Raw genomic sequence first — 22,469 nt, 5'->3', positions numbered from 1 at the left:
GTGGAAATGCGATATCCAAGGAAGGAGATGGACTGCTGGAAAAACATACACTTCTCTGCCTTAGCATAAAGGTCATTTTCCAACAGTCGGGCCAGCACCTTGCGAACCAGGGACACATGCTCGGCGCGCGTAGCAGAATAAACCAGGATGTCATCGATGTAGACCACTACACCGCGACCAAGCATGTCCCGAAACACCTCGTTCACAAAGGACTGGAAAACTGAGGGAGCATTCATCAAACCATAGGGCATCACCAGGTATTCATAATCTTCCACTCATCTCCCTCTCAGATACGCACCAGGTTGTACGCACTCCTGAGATCTAATTTGGTGAAGAAGTGCGCCCCATGCATTGATTCAATCACTGAAGGAATGAGGGGGAGAGGATAACTAAATCTTATCGTCTCCCTGTTCAGTGGTCGATAATCAATGCACGGGCGCAGACCTCCGTCCTTCTTCTTCACAAAGAAGAAACTTGAGGAGGCGGGTGAAGTGGAGGGACGTATATACCCATGGCGCAGGGACTCGTGACATATGTTTCCATAGCCACCGTTTCAGCATGTGACAGGGGGTATATGACTCCTGGGAGGTACAGCGTCTACCCTGGGGTTTATCGCGCAATCCCCCGCCCGATGAGGTGGTAATTTAGTAGCCTGCGTTTTAGAGAACGCTTGCGCCAGATCTAGGTATTCAGGCCCACTCCAGGGCTTTCCTACAGAGGCAGGAAACGAGGACGGACACTTTCTCCCGCTCTGATGGTGCCGGCCTGATGCTGGCGAAGTAAAGCTCCAATTGGAGGAGGAATCCCTGGCACAGTGCCGCTGTCCCCTCAAACGTCTGTGGTCGGGATATATGGATCCCTCCTGGTGCTGGGGTGTAGGTGGCTGGATCCGGTTGGCCAGCTGGTCTCGACAGATCGGGTCTGGTCCTCTCCAGGCATTGGACGACCTGAAGAACCCGATGCATCACTTCCCCCAAGCTGGCCAGCATCGTGGAGTGCTCCTGGACCCGTGCCACGACTCCAGGCATGCGCTCTTCTCCCGCTGACTCCATAGCGGGTGGGGGATTATGTGATGCGTGTGATAGAACTGCAGTAAAATAAAGTGTTATTTTGGATGCAGTATTTGCAGCATACTGCAGTTATACTACAGTGTACTGCAGTTATACTGCACTCTGACTGCAATCTTTTTTCATAAGGTTAGTTCTGTGTGATAGCCACATTAGTGGCTAATTAGCATTTCATTTTTGGGGGGTAAATACATGCGAATCTATTGATGAATGTCACATTGTCCAAGAGAGATTTACACGGTTATCAAAACGTCACGCCACGGTAAGCCTACATGAAACACAGACCTTATTTGAAATGGTTCTAAAATCCCCTATGGGGAAAAATGAATGGTGAAAAAACTATTGGAACCAATTCAGTGTTTGACCGCTAGGTTTTATGGGTATTATGACTCATAACGTGGTACTCTATGGACGAGGTTGTACACTACATGACCAAAAGCATGTGGACACCTGCTCGTCAAACATCTAATTCCAAAATAATGGGCATTATTATGGAGTTGGTCCCCCTTTGCTGCTATAACAGCCTCCACTCTTCTGGGAAGGCTTTCCACTAGATGTTGGAACATTGCTGCGGGGACTCGCTTTCATTCAGCCACAAGAGCATTAGTGAGGTCAGGCACTGATGTTGGGCGATTAAGCCTGGCTCGAAGTCGGCGTTCCAATTCATCCCAAAGGTATTCGATGGGATTGAGGTCAGGACTCTGTGCAGGCCAGTCAAGTTCTTCCACATCTCGGCAAACCATTTCTTTATGGACATCGCTTTGTGCTCGGGGGCATTGTCATGCTGAAACAGGAAAGGGCCTTCCCCAAACTGTTGCCACAAAGTTTGAAGCACAGAACCGTCTAGAATGTCATTGTATGCTGTAGCGTTAAGATTTCCCTTCACTGGAACTAAGGGGCCTAGCCCGAACCATGAAAAACAGCCCCACACCATTATTCCTCCTCCACCAAACTTTACAGTTGGCACTATGCATTCGGGTAGGTAGCGTTCTCCTGGCATCCGCCAAACCCAGATTCATCCTTCGAACTGCCAGATGGTGAAGCGTGATTCATCACTCCAGAGAACGCGTTTCCACTGCTCCAGAGTCCAATAGCGCCGAGCTTTACACCACTCCAGCCGACGCTTGGCATTGCGCATGGTGATCTTAGGCTTGTGTGCAGCCATGGAAACCCATTTCATGAAGCTCCTGAGGAACAGCTCTTGTGCTGACGTTGCTTCCAGAGGCAGTTTGGAACTCGGTAGTGAGTGTTGCAACCGAGGACAGACGATTTTTACGCGCTTCAGCACTCGGCAGTCCCCTTCTGTGAGCTTGTGTGGCCTACCACTTCGCAACTGAGCCGTTGTTGCTCCTAGACGTTTCCACTTCACAATAACAGCACTTACAGTTGGCCGGTGCAGCTCTAGCGGGGCAGAAATTTTACAAATTGACTTGTTGGAAAGGTGGCATACTATGACGGTGCCACGTTGAAAGTCACTGAGCTCTTCAGTAAGGCCATTCTACTGCCAATGTTTGTCTATGGAGATTGCATGGCTGTGTGCTGTCAGCAACGGGTGTGGCTGAAATAGTAGAATCCACTCATTTGAAGGGGTGTCCACATACTTTTGTATATATATATATATATATATATATATATATATATATATATATATATAGTGTACATATTTGGCACATATAGGCTTTTGAAATACTCACCTGAATATGCATCTCGCAGTCTGAACAATATTCTCGACCTGAAACCAGAAGTGTCACTGTGAGAACGAACTCTGCATATCGGAGAGAATGTCTTCAAATCGGGGAAACTGTCTTCATTGGCCATCTGATCCATAGAATGGCGAGATAAATCTAGACAGTATTTTGGTGTACTGAAAATGACAGGGGACAGTGATGGCTTTTTAGAAGATCATTATCAGAACCACATACAGTGCCTTCAGAAAGTATTCATACCCTTTGACTTATTCCACATTTTGTTGTGTTACAGCCTGAATTCAAAATTGATTAAATTGATTTATTTTCTCACCCATCTACACACAATACTCCATAATGACAAAGTGAAAACATGATTTTAGACATTTTTGCAAACGTATTGAAAATGAAATACAGAAATATCGCATTTACATAAGTATTCACACCCCTGAGTCAATAGATGTTAGAATCACCTTTGGCAGCGATTACAGCTGTGAGTCTTTCTGAGTAACTCTCTAAGAGCTTTGCACACCTGGATTGTACAATATTTGCACATTTTTATTTAAAAGATTCTTCAAGCTCTGTCAAGTTGGTTGTTGATCATTGCTAGACAGCCATAGATTTTCAAGCGGATTTAAATCAAAACTGTAACTAGGCCACTCAGGAACATTCAATGTCGTCTTGGTAAACAACTCCAGTGTATATTTGGCCTTGTGTTTTAGGTTATTGTCCGGCTGAAAGGTGAATTTCTCTCCCAGTGTCTGTTGGAAAGCTGACAGAACCAAGTTTTCCTCTAAGATTTTGCCTGTACTGAGCTCAATTATGTTTATTTTTATCCTAAAAAACTCCCTAGTCCTTGCCAATGACAACCATACCCATAACATGATGCAGCCACCACCATGCTTGAACATATGAAGAGTGGTACTAAGTGATGTGTTGTGTTTTGCCCCAAACATAACGCTTTGTATTCAGGACATGAAGTTCATTTCTTTGCCAAAATGGTTGCAGTTTTACTTGCCTTATTGCAAACAGGATGCATGTTTTGGAATATTTTTTATCTGTACAGGCTTCCTTCTTTTCACTCTGTCAATTAGGTTAGTATTGTGGAGTAACTACAATGATGTTGATCCATCCTCAGTTTTCTCCTATCACAACCATTAAACTCTGTAACTGTTTTAAAGTCACCATTGGCCTCATGGTGAAATCCCTGAGCGGTTTCCTTCCTCTCTGGTGACTGAGTTAGTAAGGACGCCTGTATCTTTGTAGTGACTGGGTGTATTGATATACCATCCAAAGGCTAATTAATAACTTCACCATGCTCAAAGGGATATTCAATATCTGCTTATTTTTTTTACCCATCTACCAATTGGTGCCCTTCTTTGCGAGGCATTGCAAAACCAACCTGGTCTTTGTGGTTGAATCTGTCTTTGAAATTCACTGCTTGACTGAGGGACCTTACAGATAATTGTATATGTGTGGGGTACAGAGATGAGGCAGTCATTCAAAAATCATGTTAAACAGTCCATTCAACTTATTATGTGACCTAAGCAAATTTTTACTCCTGAACTTATTTAGGCTTGCCATAACAAAGGGGTTGAATACTTATTGACTCTTGACATTTCAGCTTTTCATTTTTTATTAATTTGTAAAAATGTCTAAAAAGATAATTCCGCTTAGCCACTATGGGGTATTGTGTGTAGGCCAGTGACACAAATCTGAATCCATTTTAAATTCAGGCTGTAACACAACAAAATGGGGAAAAAGTCAAGAGGTATGAATACTTTCTAAAGGCACTGTACTTCTATAACAACCCCTCCCCTCCAGTTGTTGTTCTGTCCTAAAAGATTGCTGTAAAATTCACTCAATTCACTTTCTGTGCCTTCATAAAGTATTCACATCCCTTGACTTTTTCCATATTTTGTGTTGCAGCCTGAATTTATAATATAATATAATAAAAAAAATGTGTCACTGGCCTACACTAGGGTGACCACGTTTAAAATACCCAAATGCGGGACAACAGGATGATTTTGTGGGACATTCACGGGACAGTGTAGCCTACATTTATAAATACATTTGACAGCAACCCTCCATTGAATATCCCTTTGAGCATGGTAAAGTTATTAATTACACTTTGGATGGCGTATCAATACACAGGCCAATGGTGACTTTAAAACAGTTACAGAGTTTAATGGTTGTGATAGGAGAAAACCACAATACTAACCTAAATGACATTGTGAAAAGAAGGAAGCGTGTACAGATAAAAAATATTCCAAAACACGCATCCTGTTTGCAATAAGGCAATAAAGTAAAAGTGAAAAAAATGTGGCAAAGAAATTAACTTCATGTTCTGAACATAAAATGTTATGTTTGGGGCAAATTCAACACATCACTGAGTACCACTCTTCATATTTTCAAGCATGGTGGTGGCTGCATCATGTTAAGGGTATGCTTGTCATCAGCAAGTACTAGGGAGTTTTCTTTTAGGATAAAATAAACAGAATAGAGCAATGAACAGGCAAAATCCTAGAGGGAAACCTGGTTCAGTCTGCTTTCCACCAGACACTGGAAGATGAATTCACCTTTCAGCAGGACAATAACCTAAAACACAAGGCCAAATCTATACTGGAGTTGCTTACCAAGAAGACAGTGAATGTTCCTGAGTGGCCTTGTGTTTTAGGTTATTGACCTTAATCTACTTGAAAATCTATGACAAAACCTGAAAATGGTTGTCTAGCAATGATCAACAACCAATTTTACAGAGCTTGAAGAATTTTGAAAAGAATAATGGGCAAATGTTGCACAATCCAGGTGTGGAAAGCTCTTAGAGACTCACAGCTGTAAATCACTAAAGGTGATTCTACAAAGTATTGACTCAGGGGTGTGAATACTTATGTAAATGTATGTTCAGAGTAATAATATCTAGATGAATGATAGACAAAATAACGTAATCCACCATAAACGATTAACATAATCCACCATAGCCCATCTTCATATTACAATAATTTCATCAATAAGGAACATCCCACTGGGCACACACTGGTTGAATAAATGTTGTTTCCAGGTCATTTCAATTAAATTAAGTTGAACCAACTTGGAATAGACGTTGAATTGAAGTGAAGTTACCAAAACAATTCATTTGGTGGCAGTATTGTTTCAGCAAAAAGGGACTCTGCTTTTTGATAGTTATTATTTTAACTTACAATTTTGGGCGACGCTATTGGTGGCCCTTCATATGGGGCTATGTACACTGAGTATACAAAACATTAATAAATGCTCTTTCCATGACATAGACTGACCAGGTGAAAGCTATGATCCCTTATTGATGTCACTTGTTAAATCAACTTCAATCAGTGTAGATGAAGGGGAGGAGACAGGTTAAAGAATGATTTTTAAGTCTTGAAACAATTGAGACGTGGATTGTGTATGTGTGCCATTCAGAGGGTGAATGGGCAAGACAAAATATTTAAGTGCCTTTGAACGGGTTGCTGGGTTTTTCACACTCTACAGTTTCCCGTGTGTATCAAGAATGGTCCACCACCCAAAGGACATCCAGCCAACTTGACACAACTTTGGGAAGCAATGGAGTCAACATGGGCCAGCATCCCTGTGGAACACCTTCGACACCTTGTAGAGTCCACGCCCTGATGAGTTGAGGCTGTTCTGAGGGCAAAAGTGTTCCTAATGTTTGCTATACTCAGTGTATGTTACACATTCTTTAACAAGTAATACATAATATGTAGTGGTTGACATAAACTCACATAATTTTAAGTCGCTCTGGATAAGAGCGTCTGCTAAATGATGTAAATGTAAAATTAGTCTTTATTATATCTATAAATAAAATGTGTGATATAAACCTTATTTAGGGCCCTGACAACAAAGTGTTATCATATTTTGTGATGTAAAAACAATAGATGTTCAGAGGGTGCAGCCAAACTATAATGTTGACCTTTTCCTATAAAGGTTTGCTGCAATGAACCAAGAACTTGTGCAATTTATCAATAACATTCACCTTCCCACAAACACACAGTTTCTTACACACTTTATGACTCCAACCCAAGAGATAGAAGACCTGTCTGACACAATTTCCTGGTTTCCTCTTGTGAAAGTTAGTTAATTCCCCAAACCCCTGATTGCATCATATTTTGAGTAAATAAATTGGGCACAAGGACAACAGGGTGGTCTTCTGCTCTGACCCATTTATTTATCAGCAAGTACAAAAGCCACTCTGGAACACCACAGAATACTCAGTGACTCAATGATCTGGTTAATGAGTAACTAGGGGTTCAGAGCTATTCGTTTTTTAAAACAGACAGCAAGTCCGCTGCTGATCTCAGTTAGGCTATAGCATTAGCAAGCCATCACAAGGTAAGACAAAGCTTTCTCAATACACTTTCAATGTACTTGTACAGAAGTACATTATTTGAGTTTATAGTGTGTCATAAAGTTGGGATTAAGGAGATATGAGAGAGGGAATATGATTTATCTTTAAAATCGCTTAAGAAAATATTGACCTCTTATCAAGATATTGAATGTCTTCAAGTTTTAAATTAAAATAAGAAGATTTACTCTAGCAACACTTCAGGGTTTTACTACATAATACTGTATTTGTTGGAAACGTATTGTGTACCTTGTTTTAGAAAAGGTAAGGAGAAGAAGCATTCAAACATAGTGTACAACCTCATATCTTTGCTTGCTGTAAACCTAATCATTAATCCAGGCCATGTATTCCCAGAAAGAGGAGGCTCTTGTGTTTGTTCGGTACTTCCAGAACTCTCATCATTTGGCAGTCATCCAATACAAAGAATAAAGTACATTTCGTTGGCTATGTTTAAGTAGCAATATGGAGTGATCATTTGAAAAAAGTGGTTTCTATGGATAAGTAGGCCTATCCCACTTAGCATGGACCGACGCCGACGTCTTTTGATTGGTCCCGTCCCTACCGGCCTTAATTTGGCCCAAACATAGACGTCCATGTTTGATTCAGATTTGTTCACGTCCGGACCGGACCAAATTTAGCCAATTATAGACGTCTATGTTTGGCCCAAATATAGGCCGGTCCGGACGTCGGTGGACGTTGAAATCAAGGCCGGTACAGACCGGCCTATATTTGGGCCAAACATAAACATCTATAATTGGTCAAATTTGGTCCGGTCCCGACCGACCTTGATTTGGCCCAAACATAGGCGTCTATGTTTCACAAGTTTAGACAGCACAGTTCAGTAAAGTAGAGCACAGCAGAGTACATTACAGTACTGCACAATACAGCACAGCAGAGTACATTACAGTACAGTAAAGAAAAGTAGAGCATACTACAGTACAGTAGAGCACAGTAAAGTATAGTTCAGCACATTAGAGTATATAACAGTATAATGTACTGTATTGTACCCTAATTTACTCTAATGTACTCTACTCTACTGAACTAAACTGTACTGAATTAAACTCTACTGTGTTGTACTCTACTGAATTAAACTCTACTGTACTCTAGTGTGTTCTACTGTACTCTACTGTGCTCTAGTGTGTTCTACTGTACTGAACTGTGCCGTACTGTACTGTGCTGTTCAAACTTGTGAAACGTAGCCTAGACGTCTATGATTCGTTTAGATGTGGTGACCGACCAAATTTGTACTTGTTTGCGGGTTGAGCTCATTAGAATAATACCCAGCATGATTTACAAGTGTCAATTTTGATCATTTAGCAGACTCTGTTATCCAGAGCGACTTACAGTCAGTGCATTCAACTAAGGTAGATAAATAAATTATTGAGAATGTATGTGTAGTTGAAATTTGGCAATAGAGTCACGCCTGTCAATTACGTATTTTTTAACATTCATCTAGAACAGAAAATGAACCTAATTTCAACGTCCGGAAAATACGTATCTTCAACGTCCAGAAAATACAAATGTTCAACGTCCAGAAAATCTGTCCTTTCAATGTCTGGAAAATATGTATTTTCAACGCACGGAAAATACTGTATGTATTTTCACCTTTCATTCAGAACCTAAAATAAACGTATTTTAGACGTCTTTTCAACGTCATTTTGCTTACTGGGATGTACGAGTTGTCTAAGCCAAGATATTACTTAGCTCTCCTTAGCAGCTCTATACAATCAGAATTTAGGGTTGGACGTATGTTTGGATAGTGGCTATGCGGTTTTTCTTATCCGGAAGGAAAAGGAAAGATAAAGTCTAAATAAATAAATCACTGACAGTCAGACCTCAGCCAGTGGCGTAGTGCAGTTTTGGGGTGCCCCCCCCCCGCAAAATCCAAGCAAGCCCACATTTTGCCATGAGGCTAAGAGAACATGTTGCTGTTTTAGAGCTAATTACCTGTCATTCTAAACATGTTTTTGATGGCTTATGACGTGTTCATATGCTATCTGGTGGGCCTGACCTGCGGGGGTGTGTTCTACGCCAGTGACCTCAGCTCAATGTTCCAGGCAGCCAATCATGAATTGAGATGGTAAACATTGATAACAAAGCCATGGCTTGAAATAGGAACAGGCACTGACAGAATTAACCCAATGACCCTTTTCTATCTCTTCACAGAATTATTCAAAGGAAATTTCGTCCAAAAAGACGGAACATGCGTCATATATTTAGCCCTCTCCTCCTGCTCTCCTGCCTCTCGGTAGGCCTGGCGAACCGTGTATACGTCCACCCGTTTAACCTCTTTGCCTCTGAGAATGTCAGCTGTGAGACCATCAAAACTGAAGTGATGAAACCCCTGGAGACTGTCACTTTGACCCCCATTAACAATGACAGTGTGGCGCCTGACACTCGAGAACGCTCGGGCACTGACCGACTGAAACAGAACGTCACTCAGCGCACTGCTGTACTGGCAGAGCTGCTCAACTCTCTGGGCCTCCGGATGTACCAGGCTCTGAGCAGCAAACAAAAGGACTCCAACACCTTGCTCTCGCCCATGAATTCCTTTGGCTCTCTGGTCACCTTGTACCTGGGGGCCTCCAAGAAAACAGCCATCCCTTACCAGCAGCTGCTGGGCCTGAACAGGGACACGGACAGAGACGACTGTGTCTCCTTAGTGGACGGCCACAATGTTCTCCGTACTCTGCAGGACATCAATTCCCTGGTGGATGGGCCCAAGGATGAGATCAACACCCGGGTGTGGGCCTTTGCTCGCAAGGGCGCTGACCTCTCGAAGGACTTTGTCCAAGGCACCCAGGACTTCTCTGATGCCTCGTACATCAGAGCAGTGGACTTCTCCCAGCCCCAGGAGGCTGAGACCCAGGTCAACACCTTCATCCAGCAGACGTCAGACAGGAAAATCACAAACGTGTTCAAGGACCTTAGCGCAACCACAGATCTACTGTTTGTCAGCTCTGTCCATTTCAAAGGTAAGCACTCATAGTTTTCACACAAGCCAAAAAACACATTCAGTACAATAGCAGTGTCAAAATACTGCAGCAGCATACAAAAACAATACTACAAAATCCACATCATAAGCAACAAAAGCTATCCTTCCCTTTTTCAGGCAACTGGAGGAAGGCATTCCAGCCAGAGAAAACTACCATGCAGGAGTTCATGGTTGATGCGACAACAACTGTCATGGTCCCTCTCATGACCCACACAGGCACCTACAAGTACCTGAATGATAAGGACAGGAAGTGCACGGTGGTGAAACTGGCTCTGAGCAAACGGGCATACATGCTGCTGGTACTGCCTCACGAGGGGAGCAGCCTGCATGACATGGAGTCTCGACTACAGTCTGACATCATCTCTGGCTGGCACAGGCATCTGAAGGAGGGGTAAGTCAGAAAATATCTGAGCTACATCTTGCAATGTTTCTGACAGATTTATGTTACCTATGATGACACCTACAAGTGCTGTATTATGTGCTGCATTAAACATTGATAACTATTACTGCAATATTGGAGCTCAATATTTTACTGTCCCGAGGAGAATATCAATTGTTTGTTAACTGACACCACTTCACACTTTGCTCCACAAAGATTTGTGGAAAGACAAATAAACTATCAATCAATAGTAAGCTATCTTAAAGCTAGAATCCTTAATTGAAACAATAACAAAGCGTTCACCCCTCCTGTGTTTTGGTAAAAAGCTGAGAGATGGGCCTGGAGAAATGTAGCCACTCAAATTCAAAGACAGAGCTATGGATGCAATTATATCAACATTATAATTTTAACCATGTTTGGAGGCCATACAGTGTTTGTTTACAATTACATTGTTTACAAACACTGGAGTAAAATAAGCTTATATTATGGGTTCTGATAGGGTATGACAGTTGAACTAAGCTCATGAGGCATTTATAAGTTATATTCTTCAATAATCAATGGGTATATATCATTAATTTATAAGTAAAAAAATTGATGTAGCAACTAAGGATTCCAGCTTTAATGGAACATGTACTGTAGCAGCTATCAGGAATTGGGACAGAAATAAGCACTGTGCAAACTGGTCTGTTATTTTCCCTGTAGGTTCCTGGAACTGTCTCTGCCCAAGTTCTCCATGACAGCCTTGACTGACCTAAGGTCGTTGCTTTTTGACATGGCAGCTGAGATTGAGAAAAGTCTGCTGGGTTCAGATGCTGAGTTTGAGAGACTCAGCGGTAAGAAGCCGTTCAGTGTTGATAAGGTAAGATCTACATTTTCCCCTTAGTGGTATAGGAACAAAACATCTGTTAACCCTATGAGTGAAATATGTTTACATAAACCTGTGATACGGAGCAGATAGATACTAACCGTAGTCTACTATGTGTGGGGAATGCAAATAGACAAAAGAGAGAGAATGGGGGGGGGAAAACTGTTGGTACTCTAGTACTCTTATCGTCTTTTGCAATAATTTGTTTTAATCTAATGGTGACTTGGAGCTCATTGTAGTAGTGCATCTCTTCCAGGTGTTCAACAAAGTCACGTTTGAGATGTCTGAAGGTGGTGCTGAGACTCAAGACAAGACCCAAGATGGAGGGGTTCCCCTCAAATTCACTGTCAACAGGCCCTTCTTCTTCGCTATTGTAGAGGGAAACTCCAATGCCATTCTCATGCTGGGAAAAATAAGAAACCCGACTCTTTAGGGCTTTCTACACCAACATAACAAATCTGCAGAAGAACGCACATGAAACCCTCCTGGATCAGCAGACTTGCGGGTTTGTACCGACAGATCAATGCAATAGTGCATGTTCCCTTACTGGTATGATAATTTATTCCTGGAGTTAAGAACTTATGCATACATTATGTATCATGTTTGTGAAAAAACACAGTATTACGCTGAATTAAGAGGTAATGTATTCACATAGAGCACATTATGCAGATCTTTGTGTCTAATGTACATTGTAGAATTACAGCAGTGTACTTACTGTTTGCTATGATAAAGGTATACATGGTTGATAGGATTATTGAAAGGTCTGAATTTGTATATTTCTATTATGCTAAGAGTTTATTTGTTTTGTTGTGATTTGTGATTGCATGAATAAAACATTGTTTCTCAATATTGTGGAAATGTCCATTTGTCTTGAGAAATCCTTTTAAAAAAGTGAATAGCTGGTGACTAAATTCCTCCTGAGACTTAAAGGTTTAGATAACATGGGACTAATAATGACCGACCTCTTCCCAAAACCAGACCGAAATAATGAAGGCTGATCTTGCAAATTAACTGAATGTCACTGAACTTTAAGATATGCCTTATTAGGTCACCCCTCATAACAGCTGAACTTGAATCACATTTACACAACATAAAAAAATCCAAAGCTTCTTTTATCAAGGTTATTACAACTTTGATTCACTTCATTTAAAAATTTACAACATCCATCTCATCCTTCACCAACTCTGTTCACAATGTACAATCTCTTTATCCTTCAACAAAAAAGTAAAGACCAGAATGCTGCCCTGGTCTACTTTTTGCCAGTATCTCTTTGTATGATGGCATAACTTGCATTATTGGACGTACTGTGAATTCTCAGGCAGGCATAGAGGGTTAGGGTTAACCCCCTTTGACCCCATTACATTAGACAGTCGCTGTTATGAACAGTCAGGGGGCCAGTAGGAAATATTTAATTACTATTGAAAATAAAAATTTGAAATTCTCCTGATTTCAATACCATCTCCCATATGATTAGCATTCAAAATAAAAAGACCCAGTCCCTCATTGTGCTTTCTTCCTCCTAATTACAAGCATACAGATACATTCATATCGGTGCAGGATTATGGTACCGCCTGCTCTGATGGAGCCACGTCCTGTGCTCCTTGGACCAAGTCATTTAGTGTTGAGAACATGCTGATGTCGGCAGGCTGCAGACCCATCTTCTGAATCTGTTATGGGAAACAAAACATCAATATGGTAATCGAGGCTTACCATCACAACAATCATTCTGGGGATTTTCCTGACCTGCCTTACTTCCTTCCCACTGTTTGAGTTAAACATATTGTCTTTCTATAACATAGTCAAAGGACAACTACAAGATAAGGTTGGCGTTCTCTAATGGGAACCCTACCTGCTCTCCCAGGTACTCCACATCCAAGGCCAGCTGCAGGCGGATCTTGCTGTCGTCCGTGGGGCCTCCGGTGGTTCCTGTCATGTTGGTGGTTGCTGTTTTCCTCGCTTGCTTCAGTCTCTTTAAACTTTCCTCCATTTTTTTTACGGAACTCAAAACGTCTGATATGGTTTCAAAATATCTGCCCAATGTCAAGATGGAAAATTACAGTATTTTGTGCTTGGTGGAGCAGAACAAAAAGCTACATAAGTTAGTGAGGTTGACTGACCTTGAATTCAATTCAATTGTTAGTTTGTGTCCTTGTGTGGTGCAATTCTTAGGACATAACATTGTGACTCACTGCATTGACCCTATACATAGTAAGCAGAAGGGTCAACTAATTTTATAAAATATTATTAGAACACGATACCAGTACATAAAACTATGGCATGCATTCAAATTGGAAGCTGTATATGTGGACAACAATTAATTTCACAGGATCTCCTTTTCCCATTCATGAAGTAGTCTCCAGCCATCTCTTACAGTATACTGTACTTGCCTACACAGGAATTCTAACAGACAGCAGAGACCCCCTACCTGTGAGTGCAGTTATTGAGTGCGACCCGTAGCCAGTCCTGGGCGATGGAGGGCTTCACCATGTCTTTGGAGTCGCTCAAGAGCTGGTGCAGCGGCCGCAGGGCGTTTTCCATGTAGGCAGAGGCTCTGGAGGGCACTTCCTATACAGGAGATGAAGAACAGGCACATGTTTTCAAGCTTGTGACTGTTGTGAGTGTGGTGCACTTTTCAATATTTTGGTACTATACAGCAGATGTTCTCTAATCATCTCAGCAACGTTGAAGCCTAATGGGAGCACTGCTCCATTGTCCTGGGAGGATGAGGCCTGAGGGGCGGGCCTTCTCACCTTGTTGGTCCTGCGGTACAGTCGGGGGACTTCAGAGGCACTCTTCAGGAAGCGAAAGCACCTCTCGGTTAAATGCTGAGTCATCTTGCTGTTCAGGGTGGGAATGCAGCCAGACAGGGAGGCTTTGGAGTCTTCTAGGGCCTCTGGGGAGAGAACACAAAGCATGGAAGGACACTTGTCAAAAAGGCAATCAAAAGGCACTATATCAACTGACTTGCAGTAAGAGTACAGTAACAGCTGATGGAATAAGTATCATAATAATAATAATAATAATAATAATTTAATATAATAATAATAATATAATAAATAATAATAATAAGCCATTTAGCAGACGCTTTTATCCAAAGCGACATACAGTCATGCGTGCATACATTTTTGTGTATGGGTGGTCCCGGGTATCGAACCCACTACCTTGGCGTTACAAGCGCCGTGCTCTACCAGCTGAGCTACAGAGGACCACATCATGATTGAACACTGTCTGGAACAACGTATCAGTTTGTGCATTTAATCTTTTAAGCATGATGATGACGACATACCTCCAACAATTACAAAGTTTTTGTACCCAATGACCTCCAGTTTCTGCTTAATCATCTTAGAAAGTTCAGGAATCTGTGAGAAAGGCAAAACTTGAATGGTAAAGAAAACTATGATGCAAAAATAATAAGGTTAATGCAATAGCATATCAATGTAATGTTGCCTACCCCTAAAAGTAATTCTTACAATTAAGAACCACATCTATTAAGAAATATGTATATTCTGTTTGTCTTTTTGGAAGGTAAATACAGTATAAAACTACATTGGCTTATTTTGCAGGATCTTGGTCATGATTGGTCCATGTCACTACCTGGTCTTGTAGTTTGTCCACATCGGAGGCTATAAAAACCAGCTGTTTGGTAGATAGGGTTGCTGGGCTGCCGCTCTCACTGCCCCCATCATCCTGAGAGGTGCGACTGGACGTGGAGGAGGCGGAGCTGGGGAGGGGCCTCACAGGGTCTTTACAGACCTCCGTGGTGGGAGATTTAGTCAGCATCTAGGAAACAGGGTACAGAAACACCAATCATGACAACTTAATAGGACCAGCATTTCCTTTCATAGTATTCACATTTCTATTCCTGCTGCTTTAAAATACTGGAATACTGACATATGTTGCAGGCTATGTTGAACACTAGATTAATAGAGGTATCACTGAATCCATAGACACTATTTACACTAGCATTAATATTGTAGTGGAAAGGTTGGGTTGCCCTGTTGGATGAAGGTTGGGTTGCCGTGTTGGAGGAATGTTGGGTTGCCATGTTGGAGGGTGTACCTCAGTGAGGAACTTGGAGTAACGTGAGATGAGCTGCAGGGTGAGCTTCCAGAAGCGGTGAGCCAGCGGGGGAAGGTAGACCTTTTCCGCCCAGCACCTGACCAAGCTGTTCCACAGCACCTGGGACACCAGCAGGTGGTAGCAGCTGCCCGCTGAAGAAGAGTGTGTGTAAGGAGGGGGAGAGTGTGTAGGGAGGAATGGAATGATCAATACAAGCCAGCAGGTAATAGTGCCTTTTGTGGTAATGATTAATGAAATATAACTTATCCATTCATACATTATAGTTGAGTATAGCTACTAACCTGGTGCTGCCTCTAACCCATCAGCAACAGCATTCTCTAAACATGCAGCAATTTCCTTGTACCTGTGACAGAGTTCGGGAACAACAAGTCAATGGATCGCTGTTGAACACGTTTAAGCTAGCTTGCTGTTTATGAGCAAAACAGTTGGAATTGATCAATAGAAATATTTTTCCATTCTCAATTTTCGTAGAAATGGCATTGCAAAAGAGGATGACCATTATTCTTTGCAATAAGATAAATAGCATAGTGCATTCTCAAAACAGTCTCGACTGTAAAACAGATAGCAACAGCCATTTCACAACATGTAGCTGTGATGGAAATGAAAGTACACAATGTTAAGCATGTGCAGCATGATGGACTTTCCATTGTGAAATGTTCAGAGGCTGGTTGACAAACAGTGCAAGGCACAGAGAGTCCAACAACCTTCACGTTGACTCTATAGAGGATCAATATTCCCTTAGAGGGAGTATTCATCAAGAGGCCTTGTGTTGGACACAGTTACTTATAACCTGTAAATGTCCTCTTCTTATCTATATGTGTAACATGATATCAACACAATATCGAGGAAGTAAAACGGATGACTGGACATCAGCGGGGTAGGTGACAATTATAAAGGGCGCAAAATCAAGCACAGATCAGTACAGGAAGCACAGAAGTCAAAGGTCATGGAGCACGCAGCTACTCACTGGAGCTGGAAGTAGACAGGGAGGTTCCACTTGTTGTGGAAGCTCTGATAGGAGGCGTGAGCTCTCAGTCTCCTCACACTGGCTTGGGAGCCACACTGCCTCTCAAACTTCCTCACAAAGTCCATGCTGATTGTGTACATCTGCAAAACAGAAACAGACATGAACCGAATGAGAATCTGGTGTCCCTATCCTACTAGTAGAGAGTAGGACTTGTCAGGGTCAGTGTTCCACTACTATTTCTATTGTATTTCCAAGCTCTGTTCAACCCAGCCAAAAAGAGATTGGCTTCTAATAGTTTTATATGACAGTAATGATGCCAGACGACTACTCATAGGACTACTTTGATGCCAGAAGAACGAGATTGAGTTGTTACAGTACGTACCTCATAAAAGGTGTCAGGGTTGCCAGCGTTGAAGAGAGAGGGGATTCTCTCCTCGATACCTTTGATGATTTCAGGCCAAACTGAGTTCACCAAGAAGTCGTATCCTGGCACTATGTCTGCCTTTTCACTGGACAGACAGCAGAAAGCAAAGACATGAGAAAGAACAAATAGGAAATTCATAGGTAATGAATGTGTAACTCAAATCACATGCGCCGAATACAACAGGTGTAGACCTTACCGTGAAATGCTTACTTACAAGTCCTTAACCAACAATGCAGTTTTAAGAAAATAGAGTTAAGAATATATTTACTAAATAAACTAAAGTAAAAAATATATTTTAAAAAATATAAAAAATTAAATAACACAATAAAATAACAATAATGAGGCTATATACAATGGGTACCGGTACTGAGTCAATGTGCGGGGGTACAGGTTAGTCGAGGTAATTTGTACATGTAGGTAGGGGTAAAGTGATTATGCATAGCTAATAAACAGCGAGTAGCAGCAGTGTAAAAACAAAGTGTCAATGCAAATAGTCCGGGTGGCCATTTGATTAATTGTTCAGCAGTCTTATGGCTTGGGGGTAGAAGCTGTTAAGGAGCCTTTTGGACCTAGACTTGACGCTCCGGTACCACTTGCCGTGTGGTAGCAGAGAGAACAGTCTATGACTTGGGTGACTGGAGTCTTTTGACAATTTTTGGGGCCTTTCTCTGACACCGCCTAGTATATAGGTCCTGGATGGCAGGAAGCTTGGCCCCAATTATATACTGGGCTGTACGAACTACCCTCTGTAGCGCCTTACGGCCATTCTACCATGTACTTTCTTATATCTGTAGGGAGAAATGCCTTCAGAACTTTGACTTCCAGGTCAGCTATGGCGGGTACCTTGAAATGGCCATTCCAGTCACCTCGCGCAGCAGTCTACAGTGATGGGGCACAAACTCTAAGAGCTTGGTGTACATTATTTGAAGGCCATTGGGGGTGGACTTGACCAACTGTTCAACGATGACCTGTTGACAACAAAATAGTCATGTGAAGTACTGTTTATGTAGAGGAGGAAGCATAGACTTCATCTCTGAAGCAGAACACAGTACATAAAGTTCTTGAATTGTCCATTTCACATAATTTCGTAAATATATTGGTGAGCTGGATACTAAGAGAGAGTTTCCCAGAAACCAGATAAAGCTTACTCCTGGATTTAAAAGCAATAAAAAAATAATGATCGTTAGTCCAGGAGTAGGTTTAAACTGGATACGGGACACCAGCCCTAAATGCTCTTCTATATATGCTATTTAGCAGACACTTTTATCCAAAGCGACTTACAGTCATGCATGCATACATATGGGTGGTCCCGGTAATTTAACCCACATTACTGGCATTGCAAGCGCCATGCTCTACCAACTGAGCCATACAGGACCTAATCATGACGGTTCCGCTGCCACACAACCTCACCTCGTCCATGTAGGGTTTGACCAGGACTTGTCCCACCAGAGCCTCTGCATCCCTGGTCTTGTCGATGGTGGCGTAGGTGCGTAGGCAGTGACGCACAATGTCCACGTTGGAGGTCTGGAGGCCCTGTATAAGGAGCCCCTCCAAAGACTGCTGTAGCATGGACGTGATGCCGGAAATACGCTACAACACAGATCGTACACAGACACAATGTCAGCAAAGGGATGGTTACAATGGGCAGGCATGGCCATTTTCAACCATTAACCTTAATCTAGTTTGTGTATTGAAAATCGACCCCAGAAATGCAATGGTGCCGTCAGTGTTGAATGATGTGACTGGACTTACAGGCCTGACTTTGTCCAGCAGGGGCATGCCCTTGCTTTGGACGGCATGGAACTGCAGCTGGTTGAACTCTGTGGCAATCCTCTCCAGAATCTGGCCAGCTAAGAGAGGACTACAAAGCAAAAGAAACAGCAAACATAGAAACTGAAACATACACCAATATATATAGAGTACATAACATGAAGAATATAGCTGACGTAGCTATAGGGAAAGGGGTAGGCCCTGAAATGCTGGCTGGATGCCATATTCTCAGAAAATATTAAAAGCAAGGTTACCCAGAAGTTTGCAATTTCCTGTTTTACTTCTGGGGGAAATGCCGTTAATAATTGTGATTACCTTTGTGGAAAGGAAGGAAGCGAAGTCTCCTCCCTCGCTAACGTAAAAACTCTCTGCCAAACCCCTCCCTCACACTAATTTAATTTGTGTTTATCATGGCCAAAAAGCTAATTTAGGTTTTTATGAATTTTTTCCATATAACCAATTTTGACTTTGTGGCTGTGGAATCTAACGGAAACATTTATCATCCGCACACAGGCTTGAAAGTCACTGCACCAGTTTACGCACCGCCTTCGCCCAAATAATCAATGACCAAAACCCAAAAGCAGGAACTACTGCTGCTCGTAATCACATCATTCTACGTGAGCCTTGACAGATGCTTGTCGTTTCATCTGTCCATGAGAGACTATACACAGTTGGATGAAATAGTACACAAATAACAGGGACCAGTAATTATACAAAAGTTCTACTGGCTGAAATTATACAAAAGTTCCGGAGCATCACTTTAAATGGGGAAAATGGCTTCTTTCTGTGACCTTACCTCATCATTAACATAGAGATTATAATATGTCAAATCAGCAAAAAGCTGATGCAATCATTTTTTTAACGTACCTGCTTATCTCAAGAGATGTTGAGTCTTTTGAGTTCTGAGAATGTAGGATTTTTTCAATCTTCTCTACTGATCGAACAACTTGGATGAGTCTCATGACACACATCTTGTTTAGGGGAACAAAAAAAACATGAGAAACATGACTGTTTAAACAAACTAATCTAAGTATTTTTTAATCATAATCTTTTGTGAAAATGAATTGCAAAAGTGTAAGCATCTCTAGCATCCAGCTACACACATACAAATGTACTGTATGTTACAGAAACACAAATGTCTGAAATGGTAGACATACACTACATACACAAAAGTATGTGGACACCCCTTAAAATTAGTGGATTCAGCTATTTCAGCCACACCCGTTGCTGACAGGTGTATAAAATCGAGCACACCGCCATGCAATCTCCATAGACAAACATTGGCAGTAGAATGGCCTTACTGAAAAGCTCAGTGACTTTCAACGTGGCACCGTCATTAAATGCCACCTTTCTAACAAGTCAGTTCGTCAAATTTCTGCCCTGCTAGAGCTGCCCCGGTCAACTGTAAGTGCTGTTATTGTGAAGTGGAAACGTGTAGGAGCAACAATGGCTCAGCCGCGAAGTGGTAGACCACACAAGCTCACAGAACGGGACCACCAAGTGCTGTCCTCGGTTGCAACACTCACTACCAAGTTCCAAACGGCCTCTGGAAGCAACGTCGGCACAATAACTGTTTGTCAGGAGCTTCATGGCCGAGCAGCCGCATACAAGCCTAAGATGTGTGGTGTAAGCTCGCTGCTATTGGACTCTGGAGTGGTGTAAAGCTCGCTGCCATTGGACTCTGGAGCGGTGGAAAAGCGCTCTCTGGAGTGATGAATCACGCTTCACCATCTGGCAGTCCGACTGACAAATCTGGGTTTGGCAGATACCAGGAGAACGATATCTGCACGAATGCATTATGCCAACTGTAAAGATTGGTGGAGGAGGAATAATGGTCTGAGGCTGTTTTTCATACAATGACATTCTAGAGGATTCTGTGCTTCCAACTTTGTGGCAACAGTTTGGGGAAGGCCCTTTCCTGTTTCAGCATGACAATGCCCCCGTGCAAAAAGCGAGGTCCATACAGAAATGGTTTGTCGAGATTGGTGTGGAAGAACATAACTGGCCTGCACAGAGCCCTGACCTCAACCCCATTGAACACTTTTGGGATGAATTGGAACACCAACTGCGAGCCAGGTCTAATCGCCCAACATCAGTGCCCGACCTCACTAATGCTCTTGTGGCTGAATGGAAGCAAGTCCCCGCAGCAATGTTCTGACATCTAGTGGAAAGCCTTCCCAGAAGAGTGGAGGCTGTTATAGCAGCAAAGGGGGGACCAACTCCATATTAATGCCCATGATTTTGGAATGAGATGTTCCACGAGCAGGTGTCCACATACTTTTGGTCCTGTAGTGTATAACCTCGTCCATAGAGTGCCACGTTATTTTACAATTTAGATTTCACGTTATGAGTCATAATACCCATAAAACCTAGCGGTCAAACACATATTTTTGGTCATGTAGTGTATAAAGCCAGGTTAACAAACCTTTTTGTTTTGCAAGTCATCTTGCTTTGATAGCTGGTTGTCAATGGCTTGGATCACCGCACTTACAGACGTTCTCAAGCTCTGTAATAAAGGGAGAAAGATACAACACACATAAATAGGACAAACTGTGTGACCAAGTCAATATCAATGAAGGTGAAATCAATTCATCATATGAAAAAAAAAGAGTCAAACAGAGCACATACCAGTACCTCTTCCTGCAACTGACCCAGTGGCACTGATAGCTGGTTCAGGGCTTTGTCCATTCCAACCTAAATAGATGATACATCAAGTATGTCCATTATTCTCTAACTACTACTGTAGCTATTAGGCCTATTTTACATTTAAAAGTCCTGATCCTAGCTGGAGCAACTGTTTGGAAGAACAAACATCATCACACCCATTTAGATTGCTACATCCGTATTGAACTGATTCCTGCTGTTGCTCCCAGTTTCTTTTGAGTGAAATCATAAAATATGATTGCCATCTTGTTATTTGGCTACAAATGCATGGTTGTAAACATTCATTAATGCCACTTATGGGTGGGGAACACTGCAGCATCTTGGACGTGACAGCCATAGGAACCTACCAGATTGGTGGAGAGGTTGACAAAGTCTGCATAGTCTTTGTTGATGAGCTCCACCATGGCTGTTTTGAGCAGTTTGTAATACATCTCAAGGTCCTCGCGCATCTCCTCCAGTTGGACATGCTTTCTGCAATCAGCAACAAACTGATCCACGTCGAAGTCATCCTGAATGCAACACAAGAAGAAGAAGAAAATGTAACATGATTGATAATGTAGTTAGATAGCCAAGATGATGCAAATGATGTCCAGCAGAATATAACTTGCAAGCTGCTTGCCATTTCTAATCGGGCATTAACAGTTTAATGAAGAAGTTAGATAGCTAAATATGAGGAGACAAATTTAGGCGTATAAAATTCGTGCCTTTCCAAGATGTGATAACATGGGATGAAGCCAGTTTGGCTGATCACTGCTAGCTAACCTATGGCAATACTATCTAACGTTAGCTAAGAAAATGTGACATTATCTTAGCTACTGTTAGCTAACTACCTTCATAAACACGTCCTTGTCGAAACAGAGGGAATCCGGCCCCTTTGGCAGATTCATTTTTCTTTCGTACTATCCTTGGAATCGGCAAAGGCTTGAAATGTAGTTATAATATAAAGTAAAAAAGGTTGCTAAATAATTTCTGAAGAATGACAGAGGGGAAAATACTCAAATTATACTTCCGCAAACATGGCAGGGTACCACCACAGATAGAACAGTGAGACAGATATTTCACCGGATGTATAATGGTGAAGCATCCGGTTGGTGTTTCCGCTAACTACCAAATATGGGTGATCTGAAAAGTATAATCGATCAATAATATAATAATACTTTTAGCAAAAATGTTTATTTTCAATTTACAATCTGTA

General features: G+C 42.0%; 2 protein-coding genes across 4 annotated transcripts; one reads left to right on the top strand and one right to left on the bottom strand.

The window, feature by feature from the left end:
- Positions 1–7,009: 7,009 nt before the first annotated feature.
- agt (angiotensinogen) lies at positions 7,010–12,216 on the top strand. Of its 2 annotated transcripts, none has more exons than XM_041858972.2 (5): positions 7,010–7,117; positions 9,297–10,105; positions 10,243–10,516; positions 11,207–11,363; positions 11,626–12,216. In XM_041858972.2, the coding sequence occupies exons 2-5, from the start codon at positions 9,334–9,336 to the stop codon at positions 11,800–11,802; spliced, it is 1,380 nt and encodes a 459-aa protein (XP_041714906.2). In that variant the 5' UTR covers positions 7,010–7,117; positions 9,297–9,333; the 3' UTR covers positions 11,803–12,216. The 2 variants fall into 2 exon arrangements, with proteins under 2 accessions (XP_041714906.2, XP_041714907.2); XM_041858973.2 differs by lacking the exon at positions 7,010–7,117 and adding an exon at positions 8,255–9,210.
- A 244-nt stretch (positions 12,217–12,460) lies between these two features.
- Positions 12,461–22,299, bottom strand: LOC121547621 (conserved oligomeric Golgi complex subunit 2). Of its 2 annotated transcripts, none has more exons than XM_041858970.2 (18): positions 22,105–22,299; positions 21,622–21,783; positions 21,239–21,304; positions 21,036–21,116; positions 19,478–19,581; positions 18,593–18,701; positions 18,251–18,430; positions 17,684–17,808; positions 16,799–16,925; positions 16,417–16,556; positions 15,731–15,792; positions 15,429–15,580; positions 14,964–15,149; positions 14,656–14,728; positions 14,120–14,262; positions 13,795–13,934; positions 13,219–13,399; positions 12,461–13,036 (listed from the first exon to the last, which is right to left on the bottom strand). In XM_041858970.2, the coding sequence occupies exons 1-18, from the start codon at positions 22,159–22,161 to the stop codon at positions 12,929–12,931; spliced, it is 2,196 nt and encodes a 731-aa protein (XP_041714904.1). In that variant the 5' UTR covers positions 22,162–22,299; the 3' UTR covers positions 12,461–12,928. The 2 variants fall into 2 exon arrangements, with proteins under 2 accessions (XP_041714904.1, XP_041714905.1); XM_041858971.2 differs by having other exon boundaries at positions 21,245–21,304.
- Between the last annotated feature and the right edge of the window lie 170 nt (positions 22,300–22,469).

This window comes from Coregonus clupeaformis, chromosome 31 (genome assembly GCF_020615455.1).
Source record: "Coregonus clupeaformis isolate EN_2021a chromosome 31, ASM2061545v1, whole genome shotgun sequence".
In the NCBI taxonomy this organism is placed as follows: domain Eukaryota; kingdom Metazoa; phylum Chordata; class Actinopteri; order Salmoniformes; family Salmonidae; genus Coregonus; species Coregonus clupeaformis.
This window is presented reverse-complemented; position numbering and strand designations above follow the sequence as displayed.